Source organism: Acartia tonsa, chromosome 6, assembly GCF_053477335.1.
Source record: "Acartia tonsa isolate MP-2025a chromosome 6, ASM5347733v1, whole genome shotgun sequence".
In the NCBI taxonomy this organism is placed as follows: Eukaryota; Metazoa; Arthropoda; class Copepoda; order Calanoida; family Acartiidae; genus Acartia; species Acartia tonsa.
Window position 1 is genome coordinate 37,000,566 of NC_137265.1, and position 27,037 is coordinate 37,027,602.

General features: G+C 31.7%; 2 protein-coding genes across 2 annotated transcripts in view; both read left to right on the forward strand.

Moving 5' to 3' along the window:
* LOC145323091 (uncharacterized) overlaps window positions 1–14,610 on the forward strand; it is a 34,646-nt gene extending 20,036 nt beyond the window's left edge. The window contains exons 22-36 of the mRNA XM_080165473.1: window positions 177–326; window positions 882–916; window positions 1,413–1,481; window positions 1,931–2,059; window positions 2,767–2,864; window positions 3,118–3,202; window positions 3,607–3,691; window positions 4,553–4,623; window positions 10,212–10,308; window positions 11,001–11,092; window positions 11,557–11,637; window positions 12,805–12,959; window positions 13,245–13,296; window positions 13,824–13,911; window positions 14,525–14,610. Of these exons, the coding sequence (XP_080021599.1) occupies window positions 177–326; window positions 882–916; window positions 1,413–1,481; window positions 1,931–2,059; window positions 2,767–2,864; window positions 3,118–3,202; window positions 3,607–3,691; window positions 4,553–4,623; window positions 10,212–10,308; window positions 11,001–11,092; window positions 11,557–11,637; window positions 12,805–12,959; window positions 13,245–13,296; window positions 13,824–13,911; window positions 14,525–14,610 (1,373 nt within the window). The remainder of the gene's footprint in view (window positions 1–176; window positions 327–881; window positions 917–1,412; window positions 1,482–1,930; window positions 2,060–2,766; window positions 2,865–3,117; window positions 3,203–3,606; window positions 3,692–4,552; window positions 4,624–10,211; window positions 10,309–11,000; window positions 11,093–11,556; window positions 11,638–12,804; window positions 12,960–13,244; window positions 13,297–13,823; window positions 13,912–14,524) is intronic.
* Window positions 14,611–14,951: 341 nt separating this feature from the next.
* On the forward strand, window positions 14,952–25,553 carry LOC145322548 (uncharacterized). Its single transcript, XM_080164646.1, has 16 exons — window positions 14,952–15,009; window positions 15,273–15,347; window positions 15,581–15,698; window positions 15,905–15,997; window positions 16,380–16,503; window positions 16,839–16,974; window positions 17,261–17,354; window positions 17,958–18,047; window positions 18,733–18,815; window positions 19,198–19,257; window positions 19,947–20,033; window positions 21,149–21,261; window positions 22,582–22,661; window positions 23,701–23,758; window positions 23,937–24,035; window positions 25,259–25,553. Exons 1-16 carry the CDS (start codon window positions 14,957–14,959, stop codon window positions 25,321–25,323), a joined length of 1,428 nt encoding a protein of 475 aa, XP_080020772.1. The 5' UTR covers window positions 14,952–14,956; the 3' UTR covers window positions 25,324–25,553.
* The last annotated feature ends 1,484 nt before the right edge of the window (window positions 25,554–27,037 follow it).

Genomic DNA, 27,037 nt, shown 5'->3' on the forward strand with positions numbered 1-27,037 from the left:
ATGTACTTTCAGTAGAAATTACAATTTGCGCTTGATATAATACCAGCAAACCACTTGAGACTTTAAAGCCTTCGTGCTATCTATATGTCTCAACTTTAAGTTTATGTTAGGTTCAGTAAGGTTCAAGTTGCATAAAAAAAAATAAGAAAATGAAAATTTCTTTTTTTTTGTCGCAGGATCCCAGTTGTTCACAAAAGGCATGGGTGGTGCTCTGACTGAAAACTCTATTCAATTCCAAGCCATCATCGACACATCTCTAACTCACCTGGAACTGCTTAAATTGAAAATTGAACTAACTACATTTGATGGCCAATTTCAGAGTTGGGGTAAGAATTATTAACCAGTAGTACACACACCTTACAAAACAAAAGATCACAGTAAATCCTACTTGTTTTCATATAGGATGTTTCTAACCTAATATTTATTCTTTCAACACAAGTATGTCCAATTTGCATAGTATTTATGGACGATTAGATATGTATTAACTTATTATATGTCACATCTAATATTGTCTAATAAAAGTAAAAATAAGGTACAACCAACATTACACTACTTTGATATGGTTCTTATTTAAGTTAAGATCATACAATGCCAATGCTTATGCTAAGCTTCAATGGATAGATATGTGACATAAATGACATACTTAAAAGTTTGTTACAATTAAAAACCTTTTTTTTAACCGTTTGTCTATATTATTATGACTACTATAATTTCTTATTATTTATAGCAAACTTTCTCATGATTAAAAATCTATGCTTGTCTTGTTTTTACCTGTTTTTTTTCTCTAATATTGAGGGAGAGGAACAAATAAATGAATTGGGACTGGTTGCTATTAAAACATTTCCAGATAATTAGTAAACTTGCATTATTTTATTTTTTAGATAGGACAGCAACAATAATGTCAAGCTATTATCAGGTTTTAATTATTTTCATTATTCATAATCTAACTCTCAACCTGGATGACCCAACAGGGTATACTGCCTTTCAGAGTCCGCCAGGGTTTTAAATCCTTGATACACCAAAATGTCAATAAAGTTGCTAATTCTAAAAATACTGTTTCTGGTGCCATAGCCATGGCAGGGTTAGGTAATAATGATTTAGCTTAATTAAGAAATGTTGGTATAAAATCTAATAGTAATACTTATTAATTAGTCTATATCACAACACAATAACCAAGTGAGAGAGAGCATATTGGACTGCAAATGATTTGATCTCTTGTACATACACATTTCTATTTAATTTACCTTGAAAACTTTGGGAACTTTTATTTGGTTGGTCTTCCTAAACAATTTGACAATTAATTCTAATCTGCTGAAGTGGTAATTTTGTTTATTATAACTAGTGGGGTAATTAATTTATATTCTATTAACTTTTTTCTGAAGAACCCTGGAACAACTTATACATGTGATTAGGTGTGGAACAAGGATGTGAACAGAATAACCTTTGAAGTGACCTCACTGGACGGTCATATGAAGCTTGTTAAAGGAATGTTTGATTATGTCGCAGTTTCATAACTTGTAGGATGTAACTCTGAATTTTTGGCTCTAAACTTGGCTATAAAAACAACACGCAATTCCTGACATGGGTTGGACAAGTTGATTCATGTAATAACTGGCGGATACGCCCCTAGAGGCCTATAGGGAACCCAGAGGTAGTGGGGGTTAAATTTGACCCCCCCCCCCCCCTCCCTGTTTTATTTTATATTCAAAAAGAAAAACTAAATGAAAATTAGGAGGGGGGGATATTTTTTTCTAGGGTGGTGTTACCCTTGCCCAAAATAGTTTTAAACCTTCCTAGAACCTATAAAAAGCTATATTAAGAAGGAGAACCATATCAGCGGTTTGCGAGATCCTTTGGTACACACCCACACACAAATCCTGTAACTTTATATAAGGATATATATATTCAATGACGTAATTTAACACTGCTAAAAGGTGGTTGTAAACGGCTGTTGATATCCTTTGCCACGGTAAATTCCCTTCACGTTTGGCCACAGCTGGAAAACCTTGGATTTGATAATGGCAGCTATGTTATTTTCTGTGGTTTCTATGTTTCTAAGGTATTTTTAATGTAGCTGGACAAAGTTTCTCAAAAATTAGCCATGTGACGTCATAAAAATGAGTAAGATGAGAGGAGAAGTGGGAAACCCGAAAAAAGATATGGATGATTAATCCCACAAATTTATGACGTCACAAGGCTGAATTTTTTAGACACTATATCCAGCTACATTTTTAATAGATTCACTAGCACTACCTTAGATGAACTGACAGACACAATAATTCGTCCAACTTAAAAAAAGGAATTCCCATTGAATTTTTTTTTTTTTGGGGGGGGGGGGTGGGTAAAAATTCAAACTTCAACTTTAACCTACGGCACCCCCAAATTCATTTTGGGGGTGGTGGCAATCAGCCTTTTACCCTCACCCTCCCCCATTGGGCGTTCTTGCAGAATAGACAAAGTTTTTTTGTTTTTAGTAAGCTTTAAGCATATCAAAGTAAAACAATAGAGGTGGAAGGGGTGTAATAACTGTATGTTCACACCCCGAGAACCCTGTGCCGACTCATAATTGTAATATTCGTAATTGTAACATAAGTATTAGCTTATAGCGTTGGAAATGTTAATATAACTCATGTTTCAAAACAACAAATCTTTTGTTTAAAATTAAATAAACTTTTAAATGAAAAAAGTGTATTTGATTATTTTTTATACAAAATTTAGACAAAATTTATCACAATTAGCTTAACAAATAAAAGTTATGACAAATAGGTTGGAGAAAATTTCCCCTGTTTTAATGGAACAACCGCTGGACCCATGAAGATATGCCAAGATGACGAAAAAGCTTGCTTCAACAAAGATTCTGCAGGGTATTAATAGTAACAGTAGCACAGCTGCTTTATTAATTGGGATATGCCTTTTATTACGTCCGTTTTTCGGTATGTGCTGTAAATACGACCAATGCACACAAAAAAACACATACACACACTAAATCCCATTTATTACTGCTTAAACAAAACAGGTTATATTATTTTTTTAAATTTAATTTTCCTATCCGTGGACAACTGTCTGTAATACCATTTGTTTTTTTTATAGAATAATAAGTTTTATTTTATTTTTTAGTACCAAGTTGTATTGGAGGACTGTATACATGCGACAAATTTATCTTCAACAATACACAATTTTAAATCTAGAGCAAGAAAATAAGGTAAATACAATAAACATAGTTGATCTAGATATCGGCTCAGTAAATTGGACCAATAAGAACACAGTGAAGAAAAATAGTTGAATTCTAAAGAAATGATGTCGTCAAAATCACGCAACCTCTACTGTAAAAAAAATTTACATTCTTTGAATTTTTTTGAGAGGTTAATAATTCTTATTTAGAAAATGTAAAAGACGCACTTAATGTTTTTGGTAAACATAATAATATATTAATTTTCATGGGCATCAAAAATAATTTCATGTAAATCCTGTAATGCAATTATGTGCAAATATAAAAGAAAATACATTTCAAAATCAAAATTGTTGTATACCAAATAATAAGATGAAAGCACTGCAACATATATTTCCCTTAACATTATTTTTTTAATTAATTTTTTTTTCAATTAGGTTGAGATAGAAATATCAGTACGAGCAGCAGAAACTCTACCAGCAAGTACCACTATACCATTCAAGTTTACTTTGTGTGGCATAGAAACAGGAATAGTTTTATTAGCTTTAAACAATTCTAGTCGCTACTCCCCTAGAGGCATGGGAGGGAAGTCAATTTTAAATGGAAATTTTTTTTTTATTTGGGGGGAGGTCATTTTTTTCTATGGGTGATTATTCTTGGGAAGGTGGTACTACCCTTCCCCCAAAAACTTAAAAACCTTCCCAGGACCTATTAGAAGCTACCTTGTAAAGGGAAAGCATATCGATTAGATGGTTAGCGAGATACTTCAGTACACACACATAGAACTTGTTACTTTTTTTTAAGGATAAAAAAAAGTTTGCCTATTATATATTCTGAACCTAGTAATAGTGTCTAACTTTTTATCTTTGTGACGTAACAAAAATCGAAGGATGAGAGGGGAGGTGGGAAAGGAAACCCCTAAAAAGAGATGGATTTTTGTTACGTCACAAAAGTTAGACACTATTACTAGGTTCATTATTCTTTATTAAATAGTAAATTTCCAAGATCGACTATTTTTATTTTTAAGATAAATCCCAATAGGGTTTGTTTTCTAAAATAGTTTCAAACTAGCGGATATGCCCAATCGAGGCCTCTAGAGGCACTTGTGGGATGGGAGGTGGCCAAAAGACGACTTTAGTAAAAATGTAGAAAAGGAGATATTTCTCTTGGGAGAGTGCGGGAACCCTACCATAAAATAGTTGTAAACCTTCCCTGGACCTATGGAATGCTTCACTGTAAAGGAAAACCATATAGGTTCTGTGGTTGGCGAGAAATATCACTAAAAACACACACACACACAGACAAACACATCCTGCTATTTTTATATTTAATGATATACATATTACAAAGGGCAGTTTTAGGGTCAGCTAATATAAACATATTAAACAGATGAATATTTGAATCCTGGTACGTCCTGTTCTCTTCCCCTAAATTCTGTACAGTTTGAGTTACAGGTAAAATCGTGTTTTAGTAATGCTACACTATATGTATAATGTATATGTACTGTGATGGATGACGTAAGCTGCGGACGCGACAGACTGGCTATCTTGATTTCCAGTTTGTAAAGAAGCCTCGCTTCTACCCCAAAATCAACAGAAAGTTCTATGTAATTGTACAGTTTATTGAGCTAATATAAAGTTACTAGAGTTGGCTCGATATATTTATCTCCCTATTGGCTAGTTTTCTATATGCATATCTATTTCTCAATAAATCTATTTTCCTCACCCGGCATTACTATCTAAAAGAAAGTAAATATTTAATAATTTAAATGATTTTTAAAAGATTTTTTTAAATTATATTTTTTTCTTTACATTACCATCACCAAAGGGTTAATGATGATGATTACAATTTTAGTTTAATATTTGAACACACAAAATGTCGCCACAATCGAATTCTTTTAAAACATAGTTTTCTTAAATTTATCATATTATAAATTTAAATTTTCTTTTTTATGATTAGAAATTAAATACATCAATATAAGGTAAATAGCAACATGAAATGAAAAAAATGAATTTATTTTTAATAAAGTAAAATAATGGGTCTTATCGTTCTGGGCAATGAGAGTTTATTATGGATTATTGGAGCACTATGAGTTTTAATCATATATTCCTTGGAAAACTTGAGCTCGTTTATAGACATTTATTTCCTATATAGATCTGACATGGATCTTGAAGCAATTAAGCAGGCCGTTTTGTACATGTTAAAAATTGGAAGATTTCATTAAATAAAAGTAATCGCAAATATACTTGGTAAATAACAATACCAACATAAATATATGTAAATCAAATTTGGCTAAAAGTAGATTCTTCTCCTTTTTTTATTTGAGTAAGAACATAGCTACATCTATATTTACAGAGTTAGGACGGGTTAAGTATAATAACAGTAGATTCCTTCCCTTTATGTAATAGGAGCGTAGCCATTCTTTGTTTTAGGTCTGTCCGCTACTTATACAAGGAAAATCGATTCGAGATGATTCATTCTCATAAATTCAGTAAAGTTTGTGATACTGATAATATACTTTTCGTCTACCAATCCAAAGACGTCCAAGTTTTTTTTGAGAATTGTAAAATTTGAAGAGGGAGGAGGGGGTTATTGAATATTTTTATCAAATAATAAAGAGAGATAGGGCATAATAATGGAAAGTAAACTGGATGTAGATTTAATATGTAAGACAAAATGAATGATACTACGCAAACAAAAGGTTATACAAACGCTTTTTTTGTCTGGCCTCCCACCACCTCCTAGTTTATTTTAATTTGTTGACAAAAAAATTGATCATTTATAATTTTAAGGAAAAAAAGTAATTTTGTTTGGGTAAATTCAAAATTTTTGAATTACTCCTCTTTAAAGCTCATAGTAAATCACAAAAAAAAATAACATTACATAATCAGATTATAACATTTTGAAATTACGTATTAGGGTAAGCCTGTCTCCAAATATTTAAAGCAAAATACCTAATAAAAAATGACGGAATACAATAAAAATGACCAAAAAAAGGCCAGTATGCATTGTATTTGACTAATGGTAAAATGTATACTGGCCTATCATTGATCATTTGTATTGCAATTGTATGAGAAAAATAAACAAAATGTTTGAGTAATTTTTTTAAAAAGTTATCACAAAAAAATAAAATCAGAATATCACATTTTAAAATTACATATCAGAGTAAGCTATCCTCACACCGACTGACCAGGCGAATCACTCATTTCTAAATTTTTGGTATATTTTTTTCAGTATGGCTTCGAAACCGATTGATATCCACTGAATTAGAACTGGTTATGTATATTAAAGTTTCCAATCACCAATGCATAATCATATAATAGATGATTTAAATTTCTTCACAAGAACTGAAAACGTTCTCTTTATTTTTAGTTTCCTTGACACTAGAATCATCGTTTCTAACTTTTTTATGTAGCTGTGTTTAGTGCCCTAGGAAAATGGGGATAGATATCACAGCTTTTGGCCTGCCTATTCTATTGACGTCATAGTAGAGTGAAGAAGAAAGGGAAGGGGGAAAGACACATTCCAGAAAAGAGATGGGATATAGAATAGGTAGGACAAAAGCAGTAACATCTATCCCCATTTTGCTAGGGCACTACAGACAGCTACCTATTTTATATCAATTAAAAGAACCCCAATTCTTGTAAACGCCTTATGATATCGTCAGCAATGACGATATCATAAGGTGGTGGCGATTCAGTAGGATAATTAGAGCTGGAACCTATTGTATAAATTCTACTGTTTTCTACATCTTGTTCTTCTGAGCGCCCAGTTGAATTACTTGCTTTGCTGCATAATGCATAAAGTATAAAAAATGCCAATATAAGTAGAATTGCACATGCCAAAGCCACCAGCGAAGCTGTTACTGTAATGTCTACAAATTTTATTGTTGCTACGATTATTAACCACAAGCATAGCACAAGTATTACTAACAGAACCAATAAAATATTAAGCATATTCTTTAGGTTCATTTTCGTCTTACTTTGTTGGATGACAATTGTATACTATATTTATGTTAAAATTTTGTTATTCATTTGTGTGTTTTACTTACCAAACTTCAACTATTTCGCAATGATTTAATGAATTGAGTTAAACCAAATTTTATATTTGTTATTTACATTTTGCGCGCAGCTTAAAAAATATTTTACACACGATTTTTTTAGGGAGGTATATTATCTAGAGGCGATTTCTCTTTAAACAATGGAAGTACCTCCTCCCCCCCCCCCCCACTCTAAAATAATTAAGTTCTGGGCATAAGATTCACTATAAAAAAGTCAGTCCATCGGGTAGCGGGATCTAATACAGAAACACGTCCTATTACCTTATATAAAAGTTGTTCATGGGGATAAAAACACCAAGCAGTTGCGTGGCACAAAAATATGAAAAAAATATCCAGAAAACAAAGAGCAAAATAATAGTTATTTCTCGCATCGTATTATAAACAGCTTTCCGCGGATGTAGAATGTACAATTCTAATATTAAAACCAGTTTTTTTAGCCCCGAGGTTCCGAAGGCACGGGATTAAAAACCTAGTTTTTATCTTATGATTATACATTTTTATATTCGTAGAAAGCTGGATGTAATACGATGCTAGACATAGTTTTTTAGTATGGAGGAGAACCGGATTCGAATGAATACGAGAAATTAACATTATGCCCTTTTATCTAAAAGTAAAGAAGGACTAGAAATGAGTTATGGTATTTATATTAATTGCTTATATATTTTTTAATTACACACAAAAAAAGGCAAAGAAATTACTTTTTTTTAAACTACTTGTATTAAAAATTTAGTCCATCAAATCTCTTTAAATTCTTTTAAACATGAAAAGATAATTTGGGTATAGTCCCTTTCGTGGCAACGAACCTTAAGGGGCGATTCTTCGTATTTTTCTCAGTAGTTTTTCTCCTATCTCTAGCCCCTGCGGGAGGCTCTAACCCAGCGGGGGCCAATTGTCTAACCCTGTGGGGCAATCACCTAACCCAATATAACCTAACCTAACCTATTATAGCCTATAAAAAGCCATTTTAAAAATATGACAAATCGCCCTTTATGGTGGGGCGTTGCCACGAAAGGGACTATTCTCGATAATTTTTAAATACCAATTAAAGCAGTCAAAAAAGTTTCTTTAAAGCAGTTCGACTGCCATAGATATATAAATCAGACCAATCGGATAATTTTATCACATAAAATTTTTTTGTTAAAAAAGTTAAAAAGCAACATGTTTAAAATGGACGTACGGACTTTCTGGTAACGATTATAGAGTTGCTTTCTAACTCGTACCTAACTCCTATTGGAATCATTATGCAAAAGTTTGGGATCAATAAGACAATATAGAACCAATATATTGTACTAAAAACAAGGATGACAACATCCATAAAAGCGAAGCACTGAAACGGTAGGACAAACGGACATTAACACTTGTATAGTATCTGAACTGAATAATCAGAATTTAAAAGTATAAAAGCCGAAGCAAAAGTGTAAGTAAATTTGTTGAAAAACTGCTTGAAGCAGGATAATGTTTATGGACATACTTACATTTTTGGACTTGATTATAGAGTTGCTTCGCTTATAATATTGTTCTTTGTTGTCCCAGGAATCAATATACCAAAAATCAGATCAAACGGATAATTAGAACACTTGAAAATTTGTTGTTAAAAAAGTAGAAAAATCAACATGTTTAAAATGGACGTACGGACATTCTGGTAATGATTATAGAGTTGCTACGCTTTCTAAATCGTACCCAACTACTTCAGGAATCATCATGCAAAGTTTGAAATCGATAGGACAATTCTAACATGCCTAAATTAACGAATAAAAGCTATCTATCTCGGACGGACGGACGTACGGACGGACGGACGGACGTACGGACGGACCGACCCTAATTATAGAAAAACTTCGCTTTTAAAAATCACAAATTGTATAAATAATGATGCAAAATTGTTGAAAACTTGATTGACTATTAAAGTTACGCAACCAAAAAAAGAGTATTGTTAAGATTATATTTTTAGAGAGTTTGTTCGAATTTTCTTATCATTTTCAAAGAGTTAGGTACAATATAACCTCTACCAAAAAGATGCTAGAGGCTAGTGGCGAAGCCGCTAGTAATTTCAAAACGTAGTAATTATTTTTTGTCTGTAGCGAAGGATCTCGCGTCTTATAGATCCTGAGATGGTTTTAGTCTATTTAATTTTTATAAATAAGTCTGGGTATGTTTTTAGGCTATTTTTCGGACTTTCAATGTCCCTTAGAATATGCTAGGGGCGCAACCGTTAGTTATCTCAAAAGTACATACATACATTTTGGTTTAAATGAGTAATAGCTTTAGTACATTAAAAAAGGTAAAAAATTCCAGTTTGTCATTAAAAATTAAGTAACGTAATAATAAATCCGGGTTTTAACAAAAATGTTTAAATTTTTTTTATATAATATGAATAATAGCAATGCTACAAAAAAAAGCCATTCGCATGTGTCATAAGGACATACGGACAGACATTACGCTGGTAATAGAGTAGCATCTCTATCATAAACAGATACATAATATTCTATTTGAAAGCGACGCTTTTGTATAATTAGGGTCGGTCCGACTGTACGTCCGTCACGAACAAATAGCTCGTTTTGTGAATATAAACACTGTTTAGTAAACTGGTTTGAATTACCCTTACAAACTGTTCATGGTGATTTCTGTTACAATTAGGTATGATTTAGGAATCGTTAACAGAAAGTCTGTACGACCATTTAAAACGTGCTAATTTTTCACTTTTTGACAAAAAAAATTGTATGTTATAATTATCATATTTACTATTTTTGGAATACCAAAAACCACAAAGTACAATGTGAATATGTAAATATGTAAAGCATCTGTATAATCAAGTCCTAAAAATGTAAGTATGACCTTAAAGAGTATCCTGCAGTAAATTTGCTTACAATTTTGTCTGTACATTTATATTGAGATTATTCAGTTCTGACACTCAACAAGTTTTAATGTTCGTTTGTCCTACAGTTTCAGAGCTTCGCTTTTGTGGATGTTGTCATTCTGTTTAAGGTTGAAGAAGATGACCCTACCAATTCATCATATGAACAAGAAATAAATATTGAACATAAGAAATGGTTGGAACATCTGGGTCAACCAGCTATTAAGTGTAAGTCAAACCAGAAAGTTTAAGTCAAATAATAGTTATTTCTCGCATCGTATTATAAATTTAAAACAACTTTCCGCCGATAAAATATGTATAATTATAAGATTAAAACAAGTTTTTTAGCCCCGAGATGCCGAAGAAAACTGGATATAATACGATGCTAGAATTTTTTTTCCGATAACCGGATCTAATCCACCGGTTATTAATCGGTTTGGAATGATTGTATGTCATTATATTTTATTATATTTCAAAAAGGCATCAGTTTTCATGAAACTATTCTTGTTTCCAATCAATTTTAAAATAGGGAAGGGGTTTATTAGTTCTCAACAGGGAACTTTGTGTAAAACAGGCACTTTTTAATTCAAAATCAAAGCACAATGTGTTACCTTAGCTGCCTGTGGCTGGTGCCCTTGCAAAATGGGGATAGATGTCACTGCTTTTAGCCTACCTATTATATTGACGTCAAATATACCTATACCCCATCTCTTTTCTAAGGGTCTTCTTTCACCCTTCCCTTTATCGTTCCCTATACTATGACGTCAATAGGCCAAAAGCTGTGACATCTAATATCCCCATTTTCCTAGGACACTAAACACAGCTACAGTGTTACGGACAGATAGAGTAGCAGAAGTTGAGGTTCATAATTTTAAAAAATCAAAAAATTAATTGAATATTTATGTTAAACTCTTGTCTAGGTCCCACTGTAGCAGTTCCTTTGAAAGTGAGAGATAAAGCTTGGATAGATTTTACAGTAGAGTTTCCTTTCCAAACAACTTTACCTTTCCAGGCAAGATTTAATACTAGCACAGCTACTCTTTAACTTGGATCTCAGAGAGATTTTATGGATTTTCCAGTATGGCTTCGAAACAAATAAACATCCGCTGGATTAGAACTCGTTCTAAGCCATTATTAAAAATCATGTATCGTATTGTACTACACCCAGTTCTCATGGGCATGTCTTTACTACTTGAATCGATTTTTCTTTTAGTATGTCAGAGGGTAGAAAATATTATGAATGAGCTCGAGCTGCAATAATTGGATGCTTTTGATTTTTTGACCTCTGCTATTCTCCCTCTCTATCTATTTTCTTAGTAAAAAAATACTTATAACCCCTGCAGTGGTCTAAACGCTACCTAATCTACCCAAACTAAAATATATTTTTTCAACAAAAAAATCGTTTGTGGTCCATATGCAATGTGAAAATAATTACTATATGTATTAAATTCATGATTTAATAAATACCTATTTAAGATATTTGTAAGCTCAGATGCAGATCTGGGACGAACATTTTTGGATATTCTTGATATTAAATTTTATAACAACAATAACGAGGTAAGCTTCATCATTTCTTAATTCTAAAAATTGGAGCCAAATTCCCCTTTTACGATCTTCTTTATGAACACAGAAAGAGGATTTGACGTCAATCCATTGCCGAATTTTTCCAAAAGAAAATACAAAAGTTATTTTTCCTCAATAAACAAGGATGGCAACACTCAAAAGAAGCAAATAATACAAATTTTGTGGTTGGACAATCAGGCAAAATCAGTTTTTAAAAAGTGTATAAAAAGTAGAAAAACGCATCTTTTCTTTATAAACTTTGCATAAGACGGCGTAGTCGTCTATATTGAATAACATCTGAGAAAGTCACGTTTCCCGTTTCTAGGAGACGAACGGACGGAAATTCTAAATAAAGGTCATATATGTAATAATTTCCAACAAGTATTGCAAAACATAAAATTGTTAATATGTCGGCTTCCTTTAATTGTTGTTTTAATGTAGACTACCTTGCAACTTACTTTTCTGCCAACCAAGACAGTCATGTTAATGGAGGCAATTCATAAAAAAATTACTTTGGCTAAACTTAGATTTCCTTAATAGACTTACATAGATTAATAGAATTAGAAATACAGGGTGCGGCACATAAATCCGGACTTTTTTAAATTTGTAAACAAATGAACATAAAATCGTCAATTTTAAAGAATTTATTAAATTTTAAAAACTGAGGGGCAAAATAGTTATATGACTATTAGATCGATTATTCAAAAAAATCGCCGCCGCCTCAATTACCCAGATTGTCATGTACTCTGATAAAGTGATCATCCAGCTTGCTAAAATAACAGTACCCCCATTCACCCTCTTTTTCCCATATCCTACTCTACTACTGAATAAACGAACTGACCAATAAATGAAGTCCATATTAGCAATCTCAATTAACGACCAATTTTCTCCTGTCAATATATCCACATATTTCATTACATTACTGAAATTCTGTTACATAAACAGTATAAACATAGTATAGATGTATATACAGACAGCTACATCCCTTTCTTTTTCAATGACCTGTTTCGTCTGCTTCTAAATTATTTTCTACTTCTTGGCTGTGTTTATATAAGTGAATTCATTGGTTGATTTTCAATAGGTTGCAAAAGGTTGATGCAATGGGCAGATACAGTTATTTAACCCTTTCCCCCTCTAGTTTTTTACTCTAATGTTACAAAGGAACGGTATGCTAACGTGATGGGCTTCAACGACTTGATCGACATCCGCACTGTGTACAACGCTTCTTTCTTTCAATCAGAACACTTGGACAATGTGAATCAAGTGGATTCTTTATTAATTGATTTTGGATATGTAACTACTCCTGCTGTTACTAGGTTAGTTCTAGTAAAAGTTATTTACCAGATCGTATTATAGACTATTAAAAAAAATTAAAGGATTAAAACCAGTTTTGTTACAACTGAGGGGCCAAAGTCCTGGGCTACCAAAACTGGAATTATTCTTCAGATTTTTATTTTGTTGTTCATTGAAAATTGTCTGATGAGTTTAGACTAATGAATTTCTAAGTGTGTTTTGGTAATATTAGACTATTTTAAATTAAACTACAGTGCAAAAGTACCTGCCACCAAAAGATGCTTTTCAAATAAAAATATTATTTACAGTAATTGGTATGGCTTTGAAAAGAAACACAGTGTTGTGGAGTTCAGAATTGAGGTAAACATTTTCATTTTGAAGATGATTAAAGTCCACAGGTTCACAGGTTATGACGTCATACGATGTAATAGCTAATGAGAGGCCAGTATTGCACTGTAATTGACCAATGGTAAAGATTGATGCTGGTTATTCTATCGTATGACGTCATAATCTATGGAGGGGCTTTAATAGTCTTCTTTTATTTTAAGATTAAGGTCAACGGATTTATTGTTACTTAGATCTAACACCAGATTATTATGTACTCTAATAAAGTGAAATTTGTAGCTGGCTAAAATAACAATCTTCCCTAGCATCTGACTTTACCCCATCTCCTCCCTTTCTACTGGATAAACGAACCGACCAATAAGTAATGTCCATGTTAGTAAGCTAAATCCTCGACAATTTTTCCCCTGACATAATATCCAAGTATATTCTATATTTATTGTGAAGTAGTTTTCAAACTAATAAAAAAATTCAAGTCTTACAAATTTTATATTACATTGTTGAAAGCTATTATATCCTTGTTTATTACAAAGTATTTAATATAGATTCAACTGACTGATCATCCGCTGTTTGAAAACAATCAAGAACTTGATTTGGATATCGAAATAGAGCTAGGGGAATGGACACTTTCATGTGAGTTAAACCATAAAATAGTTTAGTTATATAGTATGGGATATTTTTAGTTTCTAAATCTACATTTTCTAAAGCTTATATTTTTCTACAAACTTCTTTTTTTTATGTAAGTTGTTTATATTAAATTATGAACACTTTTATGAAAGTCAAACCATAAAATGGTGTAGTTATGTAGTTAAGGATGTTTTTGAATTCTAATTTACACGATTTCTACTTTTTCTGAATCTTTGATTTTTCTATAAATTTATTTTCTACCAATCCTAAACATTTTTATTTAAGTTATTGATATTGATTAAATGTATGTTGCTTGACTACATTACCATATGATATACTAGCAGCTACGTCCCTAGTGTCTAGGGGCTCTATATACAAAGTAGAAAAATAGCCTAATACCATACTCAAATATATTTATAGAAATAAAATAGCCTTAAACCATCTCAGGACCTATAAGAAACCTTACTGTAAAGGAGAACCAAATCGGTTCAGCAGTTAGCGAGATCCTTTGCTACAGACAAGAAAAGCTTACTACTTTACATAATAGAATAGAATGCAGAGGCAATCCTGGGAATACCTATCTAACAGTACATTTATGTCGAACTTTTTAACTTTGCAGGTGCAGTTCCAGTGAGGGTGATTAAATCTGAAAGTTTTGAAGACAGAGCAACTCATTGGAGGCCAGACCTACAGGAATACTTATAATTTATTTGTTTCAATTACTTATGGAATTTTACCCAATAATCATATGATTAATTATCATTGTATCTCGGATTTGGAGCAACAATGGAATAATATTTTCTTTTCTGGGAACATTTCCTATAATACTAAAACTTGCCCACCTAAAACTTAATTTAAAAAACTGACCCAGAAGTTAGAACCAATTAGAAAAGATTCCTTGAAAAGGATAATCCCATTCTATAAATTGTTACAATGAGATGTAATAATCCTCTTTTTCAGTATAGATCAGACCTTTAACTCTGTCCATTTTATTTTTCTAGAAAAAATAGGATGCAGAAACTATATTTATAAATTATCTGTACAGATTGATATGTTTGATAACAATTATGATGGAGAAATGAAAGATCAGAAATACCCAAACAAGTAAGTGTTACTTAAGGTTTTTTATCAAAATCATTTTTAAAGATTTGTATAGCTGTATCATTGAAAAACAAGAAAAATTAAATTTGAAAATTGCCACCTTAGATTTTGATCAAGTATTGGGCAAGTTAGATAATTTTAATTTAATAATCAATTTCTAAAATCCACCCAATATACCATCTTTAAAAAAAATTTCAAATTTTTCAACTGATCTTATTTACAAAAAATAAATGATTTTATAAAATAAAAAAATCTTATCTTTTTAGTGCTTTGATACCTATATCTGGAATGGTTTATCATAGAAATAATTCTAGAGGGGAAGGTACTCCCACAATTATCAGGTACTCACCCCCTGAAAGGGTTTATTCTTGATAATCAGACTATGATACATAGTACCTGGATTTTTTAAAAATGAAAAAATCAGTAATTGACAGACTATCCAACATACTCTGCTTATCAGTTAAACATTTTTTTAGAGCAAAGAAATAAATATTATTAGGGCAAAGATAAACTTCACAAATTATGACAGTAAATACTTCTCTAAAACTTTACCCTTATGATAGTTTTTACATAGATTTATGGTTGATACCTTCACAACTGTGGATATGTCAAGTTTAAATACAAATTATACCAAAAATGTGACTTGGGATTTTGAAGATGTTAAAAAAGGAATGAGCTCTTTCTGGATCAAGGTAAATATATTTAAGGATTAGTCCCATAAAAGGGATAATTATAAGTTAAGCTACTTAACACAAAGAAAAATTTATCCTTCTAACTTTTAACTAAGGTTAGCAAAATGACTTTGTGAACTGCTTTGTTTAAAATCTCTTATTCTAAATATTTTACTAATTATGCATCCATTGAAATTATTTCTAATGAAAAATATTTGTTATTTTAGTTTGAGCAGGGGATATTATTTAATGACAAGACTACTTTTAATTTCACCCTGCATATGGATTTTAACAACCAAAGACCACCAAATAAAAATACAGTGAGTATATTTTTCCTAGTTATTTTCTAATCTTATTTGAGAGAAGTAGAATGACAGCATAATTTTCATAACCATGATATATAAATCAAGTGGTTAATCAAATATTGGGGTTGGAAGATGATATGATTTTCAAACCCCTGATAGAGAAATCAACACTCATTTAAAACTAAAATTTTTGTATTCTCTTCATTTCAAACTAAAGTCAATGTGGATTCATGTCTAGGTGTGGCTGTTAGAACTTTGTTTAATTATCATTCTGGTTTTCAAAGTAAACATTTAACAGCCTGTAAATATTGTCTATGATTTATAGCTGTCAGTAATCAAAGAGTGAATCAACTAAGTGAAAGTACTTGTGTATGTCTACAAAAATACAATTATTCAGGATACAAGACTTGTAGCTCTCAGTTCTTGTGGGTTTAGTGGTTATTCTGGATATCCAAATGTACCTATGACCACATGTTCTGCTATACAGGATTTACCCTTATTTCTTTTTGCATCTAAAACAGGTATTTATAACAAAAATGTTATTATTATCCTATTATATAAAGTTCTAAGGTTTTTTGTTCGTAGCTTAAGATTTCAATAACAACTGAACCGATTGATTTCTCCATTATAGAGGAGCTTCACATTGGTCCCAGGGGGGTTTTAGGGAATTTTATTATTTCAATTGAAGTCACGGGATGGGTTTTGGCTATTATTCTACCCATCTAATTTCCTTCGAATACAAAGCCCCTAGATGCTATAGTCTAATATAAAATACCAACTTTTATCTAAAAATTATACAACTTTTCAAGGATTAGAATAATGGCTTGTAACTCACCTTTCAACTTTTCTATTGCAGGTTGTGAGCAGGACCTTGCCATCCTACATCCAGAGTTCCAAATCCAAGCAGAGTTTAGCAGATCTGAGAGCTACCCCACAACAAATATATTGAGTACAACCAAATTCTGGTCACCACCAATTAGAACTGGAACCAGGTATAGTTACCAATTTGATTTAACCCAGTAAACATTCTTGGTTCAATGTTACCAGAATCAACCCTCTTTTGAAGACAGTGATGTTTCCTCAGGAGTAGTCAGGACTATATTTACTAAAATCATCATCATCATGAGAGGCCAGAATGAATTTTACAATTGGTCAATTACAATGTATACTGGCCTATCATTGGTCATTTAATTACGCCATTTTTTGGAGGCAATTTACGCTGTTTCATGGATTTGCAATAATGTGTACATGGTCAAAATAAGATATTATTTGATTTAGATGGGAGCCATCTATAATAGTTGAATTCTTGACTATTATGTCCATAGTCAAGATCAAGATTGATTTTCCAGCCAATAACAGAGGCCCAACACAGGTACAATGATGCTTTTTATAGTGCCTATAAAAATGACGTCATACTGGCCCAGCATTGGTCAATCAAAATGTACACTGGCTTACATTTGGTAATTTAGTCTGTAGAGTGGCCTATCATTTGTCATTTGTATTGTATGATGTCATTTTGTATATACACTATAAACAGCTTCAGGTAGCATTTACTAGTTTTTCATGACAAGCAGATAGTACCTGAATGATAAACTCAGCAACTCAAAAATTCCAAACACCAAAATAAAATATAAAAATAATTTTGGAAGGTTTACCATATGATGAGGGAAAGAATAATGGATATATTATTATATTTTCATGTTCTAAAATAAAGTGAAACTTGCAGGGGGCTGAAATAATGATACCCCCCCATCAACTCCCATTACTATATCCTCTTCCCTCCTACTGGATGAAAGAACTTACTAATAAATGAATTACACGTTAGAAACCTAAATTGACAATTTTTCCCATGTCATGATATCCATGTATATTCTTTATCCATTGGAGGAAGCCGAAGGGAGATCTCATTAAAACTATTTATTCAGCTCAAAACGCAACACATTTTAATTACGATTTATTATAAATGTTTATTTAGGTTCGAGTGGATTCAAGTGTAAATGGAGAATCATTTATGAGAGGAGAATCTGTTAGAGTATCTTTTGATAAATTTGTTAAATTTAATGAGGTACAATTTTTTAACAAATTTGAAAATTACAATACATTTTTGTTTGTAAAGTAAAAGTTTGAGTAAAAAACATTAGTCTGTCTGTTTTATGCTTTGCTGTTTGATATTTAAAAAAAAGGCAAGAGGGTTTGTATTACAGAGAATTATAATAAAGAAGCTAAAACCTTGGTTGAGAAAATTTTCACCTGTGTAATTTTAATATTTATTCATAGTTAAAATTTAATAGATTCATCATTTTACCAAATTTTGGCTTTGCTTTATCAATCTTTAATATTCTGGCCTTAATTGGCCAATCAGTAAAGCTGTATTTGTGTAAACCAATGGTGTCTTACCAATTAGTAATATCAATTATATCCTAGCCAATAATTGGTCGAGCGATAAAGCTTGTAGTTGTAGAAACCAATGGTGTCATACCAAAAACTAATATTAATTATATTCTAGTCTTTTATTGTTTAATCAATGAAGCTGTAGTTGTGTAAACCAATGGTGTCTTACCAATTAATAATATCAATTATATCCTAGCCAATAATTGGTCGAGCAATGAAGCTTGTAATTGTAGAAACCAATGGTGTCTCACCAATTGCAAACATTAAAAATGTTCTAGCCAGTGATTGGTCAAGCAATGAAGCTGTATTTGTGTAAACCAATGGTGTCTCACCAATTACTATTATTAATTATATCGTAGCCTGTGATTGGTCGCGCAATGAAGCTTGTAGTTGTAGAAACCAATGATGTGACACCAACATTGAAAGCAATTGCTTTAAATGGGTACATAAATTTTTTATGGACTTCTAACGTTGTGCCTAAATTAATCTAGCTGACGTAATCAAATATTAAAATTTCTATTATGAGTGCTGGAAAAAATTTCTAAATTTTCATCTACCTATAATGTCATTTTAAATGCCTCTATTTTTTTTTTTATTGAATCTGAAGGCTTCAAATTTGGATATTGATTCTACTTGTGGCAGTCTTTCAGCAGTTAGAATGAAGTTCTTGCAGGCTTCCCTTAACCATTAACCAGAATATTCATGAGTGTTCCATCTTTTTAATTATCTATTTGGATTGCTTCCACTAAGCAACCTATGAAACTGTGTACCCTTTGTAACCTAGTGTTACTCTTTGTAAAGAAGTATATATAATTTTTCTTTAGGGTTAAATTTTATGGATGCAAATATACAAAGTCTGAGAACATAACTTCTGATTTTCCACAGTAAGTTATAATCTAAAATCAAAACTGTAACTCCAAAAGACAAGTCTTGCTTGTTGGTCAAATTTTTGCAATAAAGGGCTTTATAAATCTCTTGTAAAGGTAAAGAAAACAGTTAACCCAGGGAGGAAGGGGATATTGGGTTGTTAATAATATTGGTCTCTAAAATTATAACTTTTCTGGAACTTTAACCGGTTTGTTCATAAAATTTAGTGTCTAAATATTTTTCAACCACTAATTGTAATTTAAGAAAGGGGCAATTTTGTGTATAAATATTGAGGATGTACATCAACTTATAGTCTATATCCTTTTAGATACTTTATTATTATTGGTTGTATGCATTAGTAAAGAAATCATTTTAACCCCATGACTTCCCTCCCTCCTCATCCATAAGCCACTTTGCCTTTCAAAAACAAGAAAGTATTCAAAAACGTGCCCTAAGATCTTTTAATCTTCAACATTTGAGGGGCAAAATACTTTTTGTGATAAAATCTTAAAGACAGTATGTTTTTATGCAATATTTATCACTGAAATACAGTTTTTATAGTTTTTGGTTAATTATGTTTGGTATTATTAGGTTGATATTTTCAGTTGGCGTCTTTTATTCTTAGATTTTCAATTTTTTACTAATGTTTGGTTGTTTTTCCAATATCATTAAAATTTCACAATATAATAAAATTTTGCTTAACAAGGATGGATGTTATGCCAGAAAGGAAACAGATATCTGACTATCTCTTACGAAATAAGGGAGCTTATTCTAATAATGAAAAATCATACAGGTTAGTCTTTTAAAAATTACAACATGATATGCTAAGCAGTACCATAATGAAAAACAATATATAAAGGTAGCAAGCTCTGAGTCTGTCAATATTTTTTTTTACTTTTTCTTTTTAAAACAAAAATTGGTTGTAGGTGTGGTTGACTTCTCTTCCCCCCCCCCCCCCAAACACACACCCACCCTAAATCATTTGCCCCTAGATCCCCCTAGGGGCCTAATGATATTAATTATTTTGCTTTAACATTTCAGTTACTTTTAAAGATAGAAGTTGTTCTTTAGAAAAAAAATTAACACACTTTCTAACATTTTTCTTATTTGAATGCTTCATAAAATAAAAAGTAAAGGAACAGTTTTAATAAATGCTTTGTTTATATCAAGGTGACATTAATATTTAATCTGAGCAAAATGGGCTAAAAATTGAGCTAGAATCATGAAATTTTGTACATATGTCTTTTCCAATGTGTACTACATATAAATGCCAAAAAAGTCCATTTTTTAGGTTAGGTAAGATTTGAAAAAAAAACATGCGGTAATGGGGTTTTTAGGCCTATTTTGGTATTTTTTGTTGTAGAAACATACTTTTGATTGTTTTTGTTTTTTCGTACATTTTTTTCCTTGAATACACTATGTCTATTCATAAGGACATTATTGAAAATGCAAACCTAATGGACTAGGATTATGTACCAAATTTCGGAATTCTAGCCCAATATTTACCCAGTATTTTTTAAAAATTCCATAAGGTGAAATTAAATTTCTCTTTATCCCTCCTAGCTATTCTGTCAGCTATTATATTAACGAGATCATTGTTTAATAATTCTATTGTTTTTTTTATCAATGGAATTTTTTTCCAGTTATTTAATGAAATCGATAAGATAGGAATTTTACAGATTATAAAATTGATCTAGATAACTACTTAGTTACTAACAATTTAGACAATTAAAAAAAAAATTATTGTTTTACGTAAATACCATTAACAAACAATTAGTAACAAAACTTATTTAAAAAGGAGTTTTGTAAAAGTAAAACCCAAATAATTTTCTAAAATTGTTAATTCAGTCAATAAAAGTAAAGTAATTGCTGCTTTTTGTATGTATGATTTTAAATTATTTATTACAGACATTTTGTGGTGAACCCGGTTGAAAACCTTGTTTTTACATGTGATCCTAGTGGACAGTATAGAGACAAAACTAATTGTTATGTGTACAATATGAACACCAGGATATGGACAGGTATACTATGTACAGTGTACAACATGTACACCAGAGTACGGACAGGTATACTATGTACAATGTACAACATGTACTCCAGAGTATGGACAGGTATACTATGTACAGTGTACAACATGTACACCAGAATATGGACAGGTATACTATGTACAGTGTACAACATGTACACCAGAATATGGACAGGTATGCTATGTACAGTGTACAACATGTACACCAGAATATGGACAGGTATACTATGTACAGTGTACAACATCTACACAAGAATATGGACAGGTATACTATGTACAGTGTACAACATGTACACCAGAATATTAACAGGTATACTATGTACAGTGTGCAACATGTACACCAGAATATGGACAGGTGTACTATGTACAGTGTTCAACATGTACACCAGAATATGGACAGGTATACTATGTACAGTGTACAACATCTACACCATAATATGGACAGGTATACTATGTATAGTGTACAATATGAGTTTATCTTCTTTAGTCATATCCCCCCATATTTAACCTTGGGGGGCATACATATTTAATGTTATAAAGCACAAGATTAGCTTATTTAACTTAGAAGAAAAAATTATATAAAAATGTAGTCTAGTTGATCAAATTATAAAGTTTGTGCTTTGAAACTGTTATGGGTTCAAAAAAAAATTTTTTTAACTCAAAGTTTATTAAACTTTAAATCTAATTTATAATACACTTACAAATAAAAAGTAACTATTATGTATATAAGTTCTAACATCACATAAATAATAAGTTGCAGACAATACACAGTGTTTCATACATTGCATTGTGTTTATTTTACCATATAAGTTCTTTACAACTAATATAAAAACAGAGGCTTATCTATGATAATGGTTGGTCTGTACGTTCGTAAAGTTTAGCTATTTTTTAAGCATGTTAGAATTATCCTAGCCATTCCAAACTTTGCATGATGATTCCTGTTTACGATTTAGAAAGTGTAGCAACTCTGCAATCGCTCTACCAGTAAGTTCATTAAAAAATTTTATCAACTTTTTTGACAACAACTTTTTGTATGATATTCTATTAATTTAATTTTTGAATAATGACTACAAGGTATAAACCAAGTATCTATATAATTAAATCCTAAAAGTTAAAGTATGTCCTTATACAGTACAATGTTTAGACTTACAACTTAAAGTTTTGTTTATTAAATACTAACACTCTACAAAATTATTATTAGTTTGTCCTTCCCTCTGATTTTAGAGCTTCGCTTTTATAAATGTTGTCATCATTGTTTTACAAATACGTTGCTGATGTTATATGTTTGTACTTGTTTCCAAATAAATCTGTTTAGGTTTGCCCCTGTATATAAGATCAGTGATGGGGTATAGTAAAGAGAGAAACAGAGTATACTTCACTGATTTTCACAGAGAGGTAAAATAAAAATCAAATTAAAGATATATTTTCTCTTAGCAAAGTTACTCTATAAATGGTTGTGTCTGTCTGTAATGTGATAGGATTCATAGGCGTCCAAGGGGGGGGGGTAATGGGGCGATTACCCCCCCCCCCCCCCAAACGAATTTGGGGGTGCCGTAGGCACCCCCAAAATTTTTTTCATTTTACCCCTCCATTTAAAATTTACCCCTACCCTGGGGGTGCCGTAGGCACCCCCAACCATTTAGGAGGGGGTATTTACCCCCCCCAAACAATTTTGGGGGGGTAAATACCCCCCCAAAATAGAAAATCTCTAACAAAAAAAATTTTTGCGCGCTTCACGCGCGTTTTTAATACTAAATTTTTGATAAAATTTAACTTACCCCTCCCAAAAATTTTACCCCGGGGGTAAATTTTGGGAGGGGTAAACAAATTTTACCCCTGCCAACAGATATTTACCCCCCCCAAACAATTTTGGGGGGGTAAATACCCCCCCCAAAATAGAAAATCTCTAACAAAAAAAATTTTTGCGCGCTTCACGCGCATTTTTAATACTAAATTTTTGATAAAATTTAACTTACCCCTCCCAAAAATTTTACCCCGGGGGTAAATTTTGGGGGGGGTAAACAAATTTTACCCCTGCCAACAGATTTCAGGGGGGGTAATTACCCCTCCCAAGCAAATTTTACCCCCGGGGTAAAAATTTTGGGGGGGGGTAAAAAAAATTTGCGGCGCCATTTTACCCCCCCCCCCCCAAAACCGAATTACCCCCCCTAAAATAAAAAGCTTGGACGCCCCTGATAGGATTGTCGATTTTTATCTTTAAAGGTTTCAATAACTCACTGCCCTCCCCCCGTCCCCCCCCCCCCCCCACATACCCTGCACGTCCTTATCTTCCTTGCAACATGTCTAAACAAGGAAGAAAGTTGCTAATTTCTTCTTTATTCTTTCTTTCTACATCTGGTTCATTTTAAATCTCATATGTATTGTATGTAGTGTATAGGTATTTTAATTTATCACTCTAAAAATGTTATTTTAGAGCTTACTTTCAAGCTTGGATGGTAAGAGGATTGAAGTTACAAGCTGGATAGCTGCAGGTTACAAACATTTCTTGATTCTTAAATAATTAAATTGATTTTTTTTCTCTATGATTGAATTACATTGTTCATTTTTACACATTTTATAGAGGTAAAAAATTTGAATTTTCTTTAAGTACATTCTTACAAAATTATGCATACATATGTAAAGAAATAAGAAGAAAACAATATAATTTAGGTAATATAACTTCTCTGGCAGGCTGGAACCCTGCCCTGGCTGTGCCTGGAGAGCCTGTCACTAAGGAACCTGTCCCCTGGGTCCCAACTTTGGTTTCAGGTAGATCTTTATAAGTTTTGTATTAGTATGAGTCTGCTCCATCAACAGGCACTTATATGCCTAATTTAGACGCATTTTAATTTTTCAAGCTTCAGTGCATTATAAATTATGTTGCTTGTCTGTTTGTATGTTAACTGATATATCTAAAACGGCTTAGGCTAATTGTTCCAGATTTTTCAGGGAAGTCTTACATAAGTCCAGGAATAGTTATTTCTTTCATCGTATTATAAACGGCTTTCCGCGGATATAGAATGTACAATTATAAAATTAAAACTAGGTTTTTTAGCCCCTAGGTGCCGAAGGCACGGGCTAAAAAACTGGTTTTAATCTTATGACTGTACATTTTTATATTCGAAGAAAGCTGGATATAATACGAAGCTAGACATAGTTTTTTCGTATGGATGAGAACCGGTTCCTATCCACCGGATTCGAATGAATACGAGAAAAGGTTTTTATGTTATTTATGGAGCTATAGCCACTAGAAGAAAAAAAACAAATAAAAAATACTATTTTTATGGTAGCGAAGGTCACAAAATATAGGGCTGATCCAATAATCCTTTTACTAAAGTAACAGGATGTTTGTCTGTGTGTCTGTGTATCTGTGTGTCTCGAAGGATATCGCTAACCGCTGAACCGATCGGATTCTCCTTAACAGGGTAGCTTCTCATAAGTCCCGGGAAGGTTTATAACTATTTTATTGTGGGGTGGGACACCCCCAACCCCCCCAAAAATGAAAAAAAAACAAAACAAAAATAAATAAAAAATTTTACATTTTTTAACTAAAAAAATATTTCCACCCCCCAAAATATTTTTTTTTACTTTTTCTTTTAAAATCTAAATTAAGAAATTGGGTTATCAAATTCGACTCCCCCCTCCTCAAGTGCCCCTAGAGGCCTCTAGGGGCGTAGCCGCTAGTTGCAAATATACTGACATCGTTGTTTTAACAATCCGCTGCCAATCAGCCTTAAGATAAGGGCTATGAAGCAGCTTATCGTGCCTGCAAAACATTAATTCATACAATACAAATGACCAAGATAGGCCAGTTCGCATTATACCATTAAGCAATTACATACTGGCCTATTATTGTTTATTAGTATTGTTTGATGACATTTTTTCATAGGCTTTTTAACCTGCTTCTACGGCTATTCAACGCTTTTTCGGAGTTATTCCCCAAAAAGGGTACGGATATGAATCATTATTATATCATTACATCAATATTTCAGGTGATTTCTATGGTCTGAGTGTGGCCGGAAAGAAAATACTAAACTGGCAGAGTTGCTGTCTTTGAGTTAATTAAATTATAGTTATTTATTTCATCGTATTATAGACAGTTTTCCGCAGATAGAAAATGAAAAAAAATTATGAGATTAATTCCAGACTTGTTAGCCTCAAGGGATGACCCAACAAACAGATATTATTTTATTTTATTTGACGTGGAAAATTTTCTATAACATAATTTTTGAGTTTTGCTATAAACTGGTTTTCATACAGTGGAAATAAATATTTAAACAATAGAAATAGAAGAATAGAAGCATATTCTGAACCCTTTTTTCGTCAAATCTAAGAAGGAACATTTCTAGCAGACAAATGTATTGTTTACTTTCGACTCAAGCTGATGTGGATTCTTAAAAAATGATAGACTCGCTACTCGATAGTGAGGCAAAATTATTTTTATTAAAAATCATCCAAAAGCACATTAAAAATCTACAAAAATTAAACAAAATCATATGTTAATAACCCTTTTAAGATTTTATTTAATTTTTGTAAATTTTTTTATTTGATTTTGGAGGATTCGTCACAAAAAAATTTTGCCTCACCAGCGAGTAGCCAGCCTAACTTTTTTTAAGAATGCACCTCGTTTCGAAGCTTTCAAATTTAAACGAAATTTTTAGGCAATTAATTCTGATTCCGCAAAGCTTTCTACTAAGAAAATATACTGTTTACAGCTGACTTTTATATATGTATGAAATGAAAAAAAACATGCATTCGTAACAAGATGTGTACAAAATTTCAACCAATGAAATTAAATGTATGTACCGATGCGATTCTCTTATTGGCTCAATCAGACATTCCCTCTCTTTCTTAGTACCTTTATTATTTAAACAGCATAAACAATTATTTTTCTGACAATTGTAATAATGAATTACTGAATTATGTTAGCTGTAGTAGATATAAAATATGAGATAAAGTTTAAATAAAAAGAAAATTAATTGGATATAAAGCCTTTTTCAGTGATTAATTAACAATACCTGCAAATTAATATCTCAATATCTTTTTCTTGCAATGCTAGGCTGATTATCCAAATAATTGTCAAGGGCGATTTCTCGAGGGAGGTTGGAGATGCAACAATAGTTATGAACCTTTCATTTACATAAAAGAGCGTCATGCAAAGTAGAAGCATATCGATCTAGTAGTTATCGAGATGGTATTTTGAATGTGGTCTTAAGTTATATTTAATGAATTTAAAAAATAAATTTTCATAGATAAATATATTTAATATTTACAATACATAAATGATAAATATTACAACAGAGTATTAAAGGGAGTGTGAACGTAAAAATTTCTCATCTGATTATCAAATCTTAACATTTACTAAGCACATTTCACTACACTGATCAACCAAAAATGTCCTATTCACAAAAATATCCAGAAATAATGCCTTGATTTTATGGTATTTTGAGAAGGAAAAAGGAAAAAACAGGGAAAATCTGAACGTTTTTGTTTCTTATAATGTTTGTAGGGATATTTAACTTGTCATATATAGTTGAAACAATTTACTTACTGTTAAGGATTTATTTTATGCTATAAAATTGCCAATTCGTTTTTTTATAACGTAGTAATTAGGTAATAAAGACATATTTTAAATTCGTATTATTGACAAAAAAAATACCTCACTGTCTACAAAGGGTTGAATCTCATAGGTTATATAAAATAATAATATCCTTTTTTATTGTGTTGAACAATAAATAACCCACTTTGGAGAATTAGTTTACACTTTTATC

Excerpts from the sequence above, each read along its gene's own strand:
- LOC145322548 (XM_080164646.1), top strand. The coding sequence starts at position 14,957 with ATGTTTGATAACAATTATGATGGAGAAATGAAAGATCAGAAATACCCA. Across the intron at positions 15,699-15,904 it reads TGAGCTCTTTCTGGATCAAG|TTTGAGCAGGGGATATTATT; the intron begins GTAAATATATTT and ends TTGTTATTTTAG. Across the intron at positions 24,036-25,258 it reads GGTCCCAACTTTGGTTTCAG|GTGATTTCTATGGTCTGAGT; the intron begins GTAGATCTTTAT and ends TCAATATTTCAG.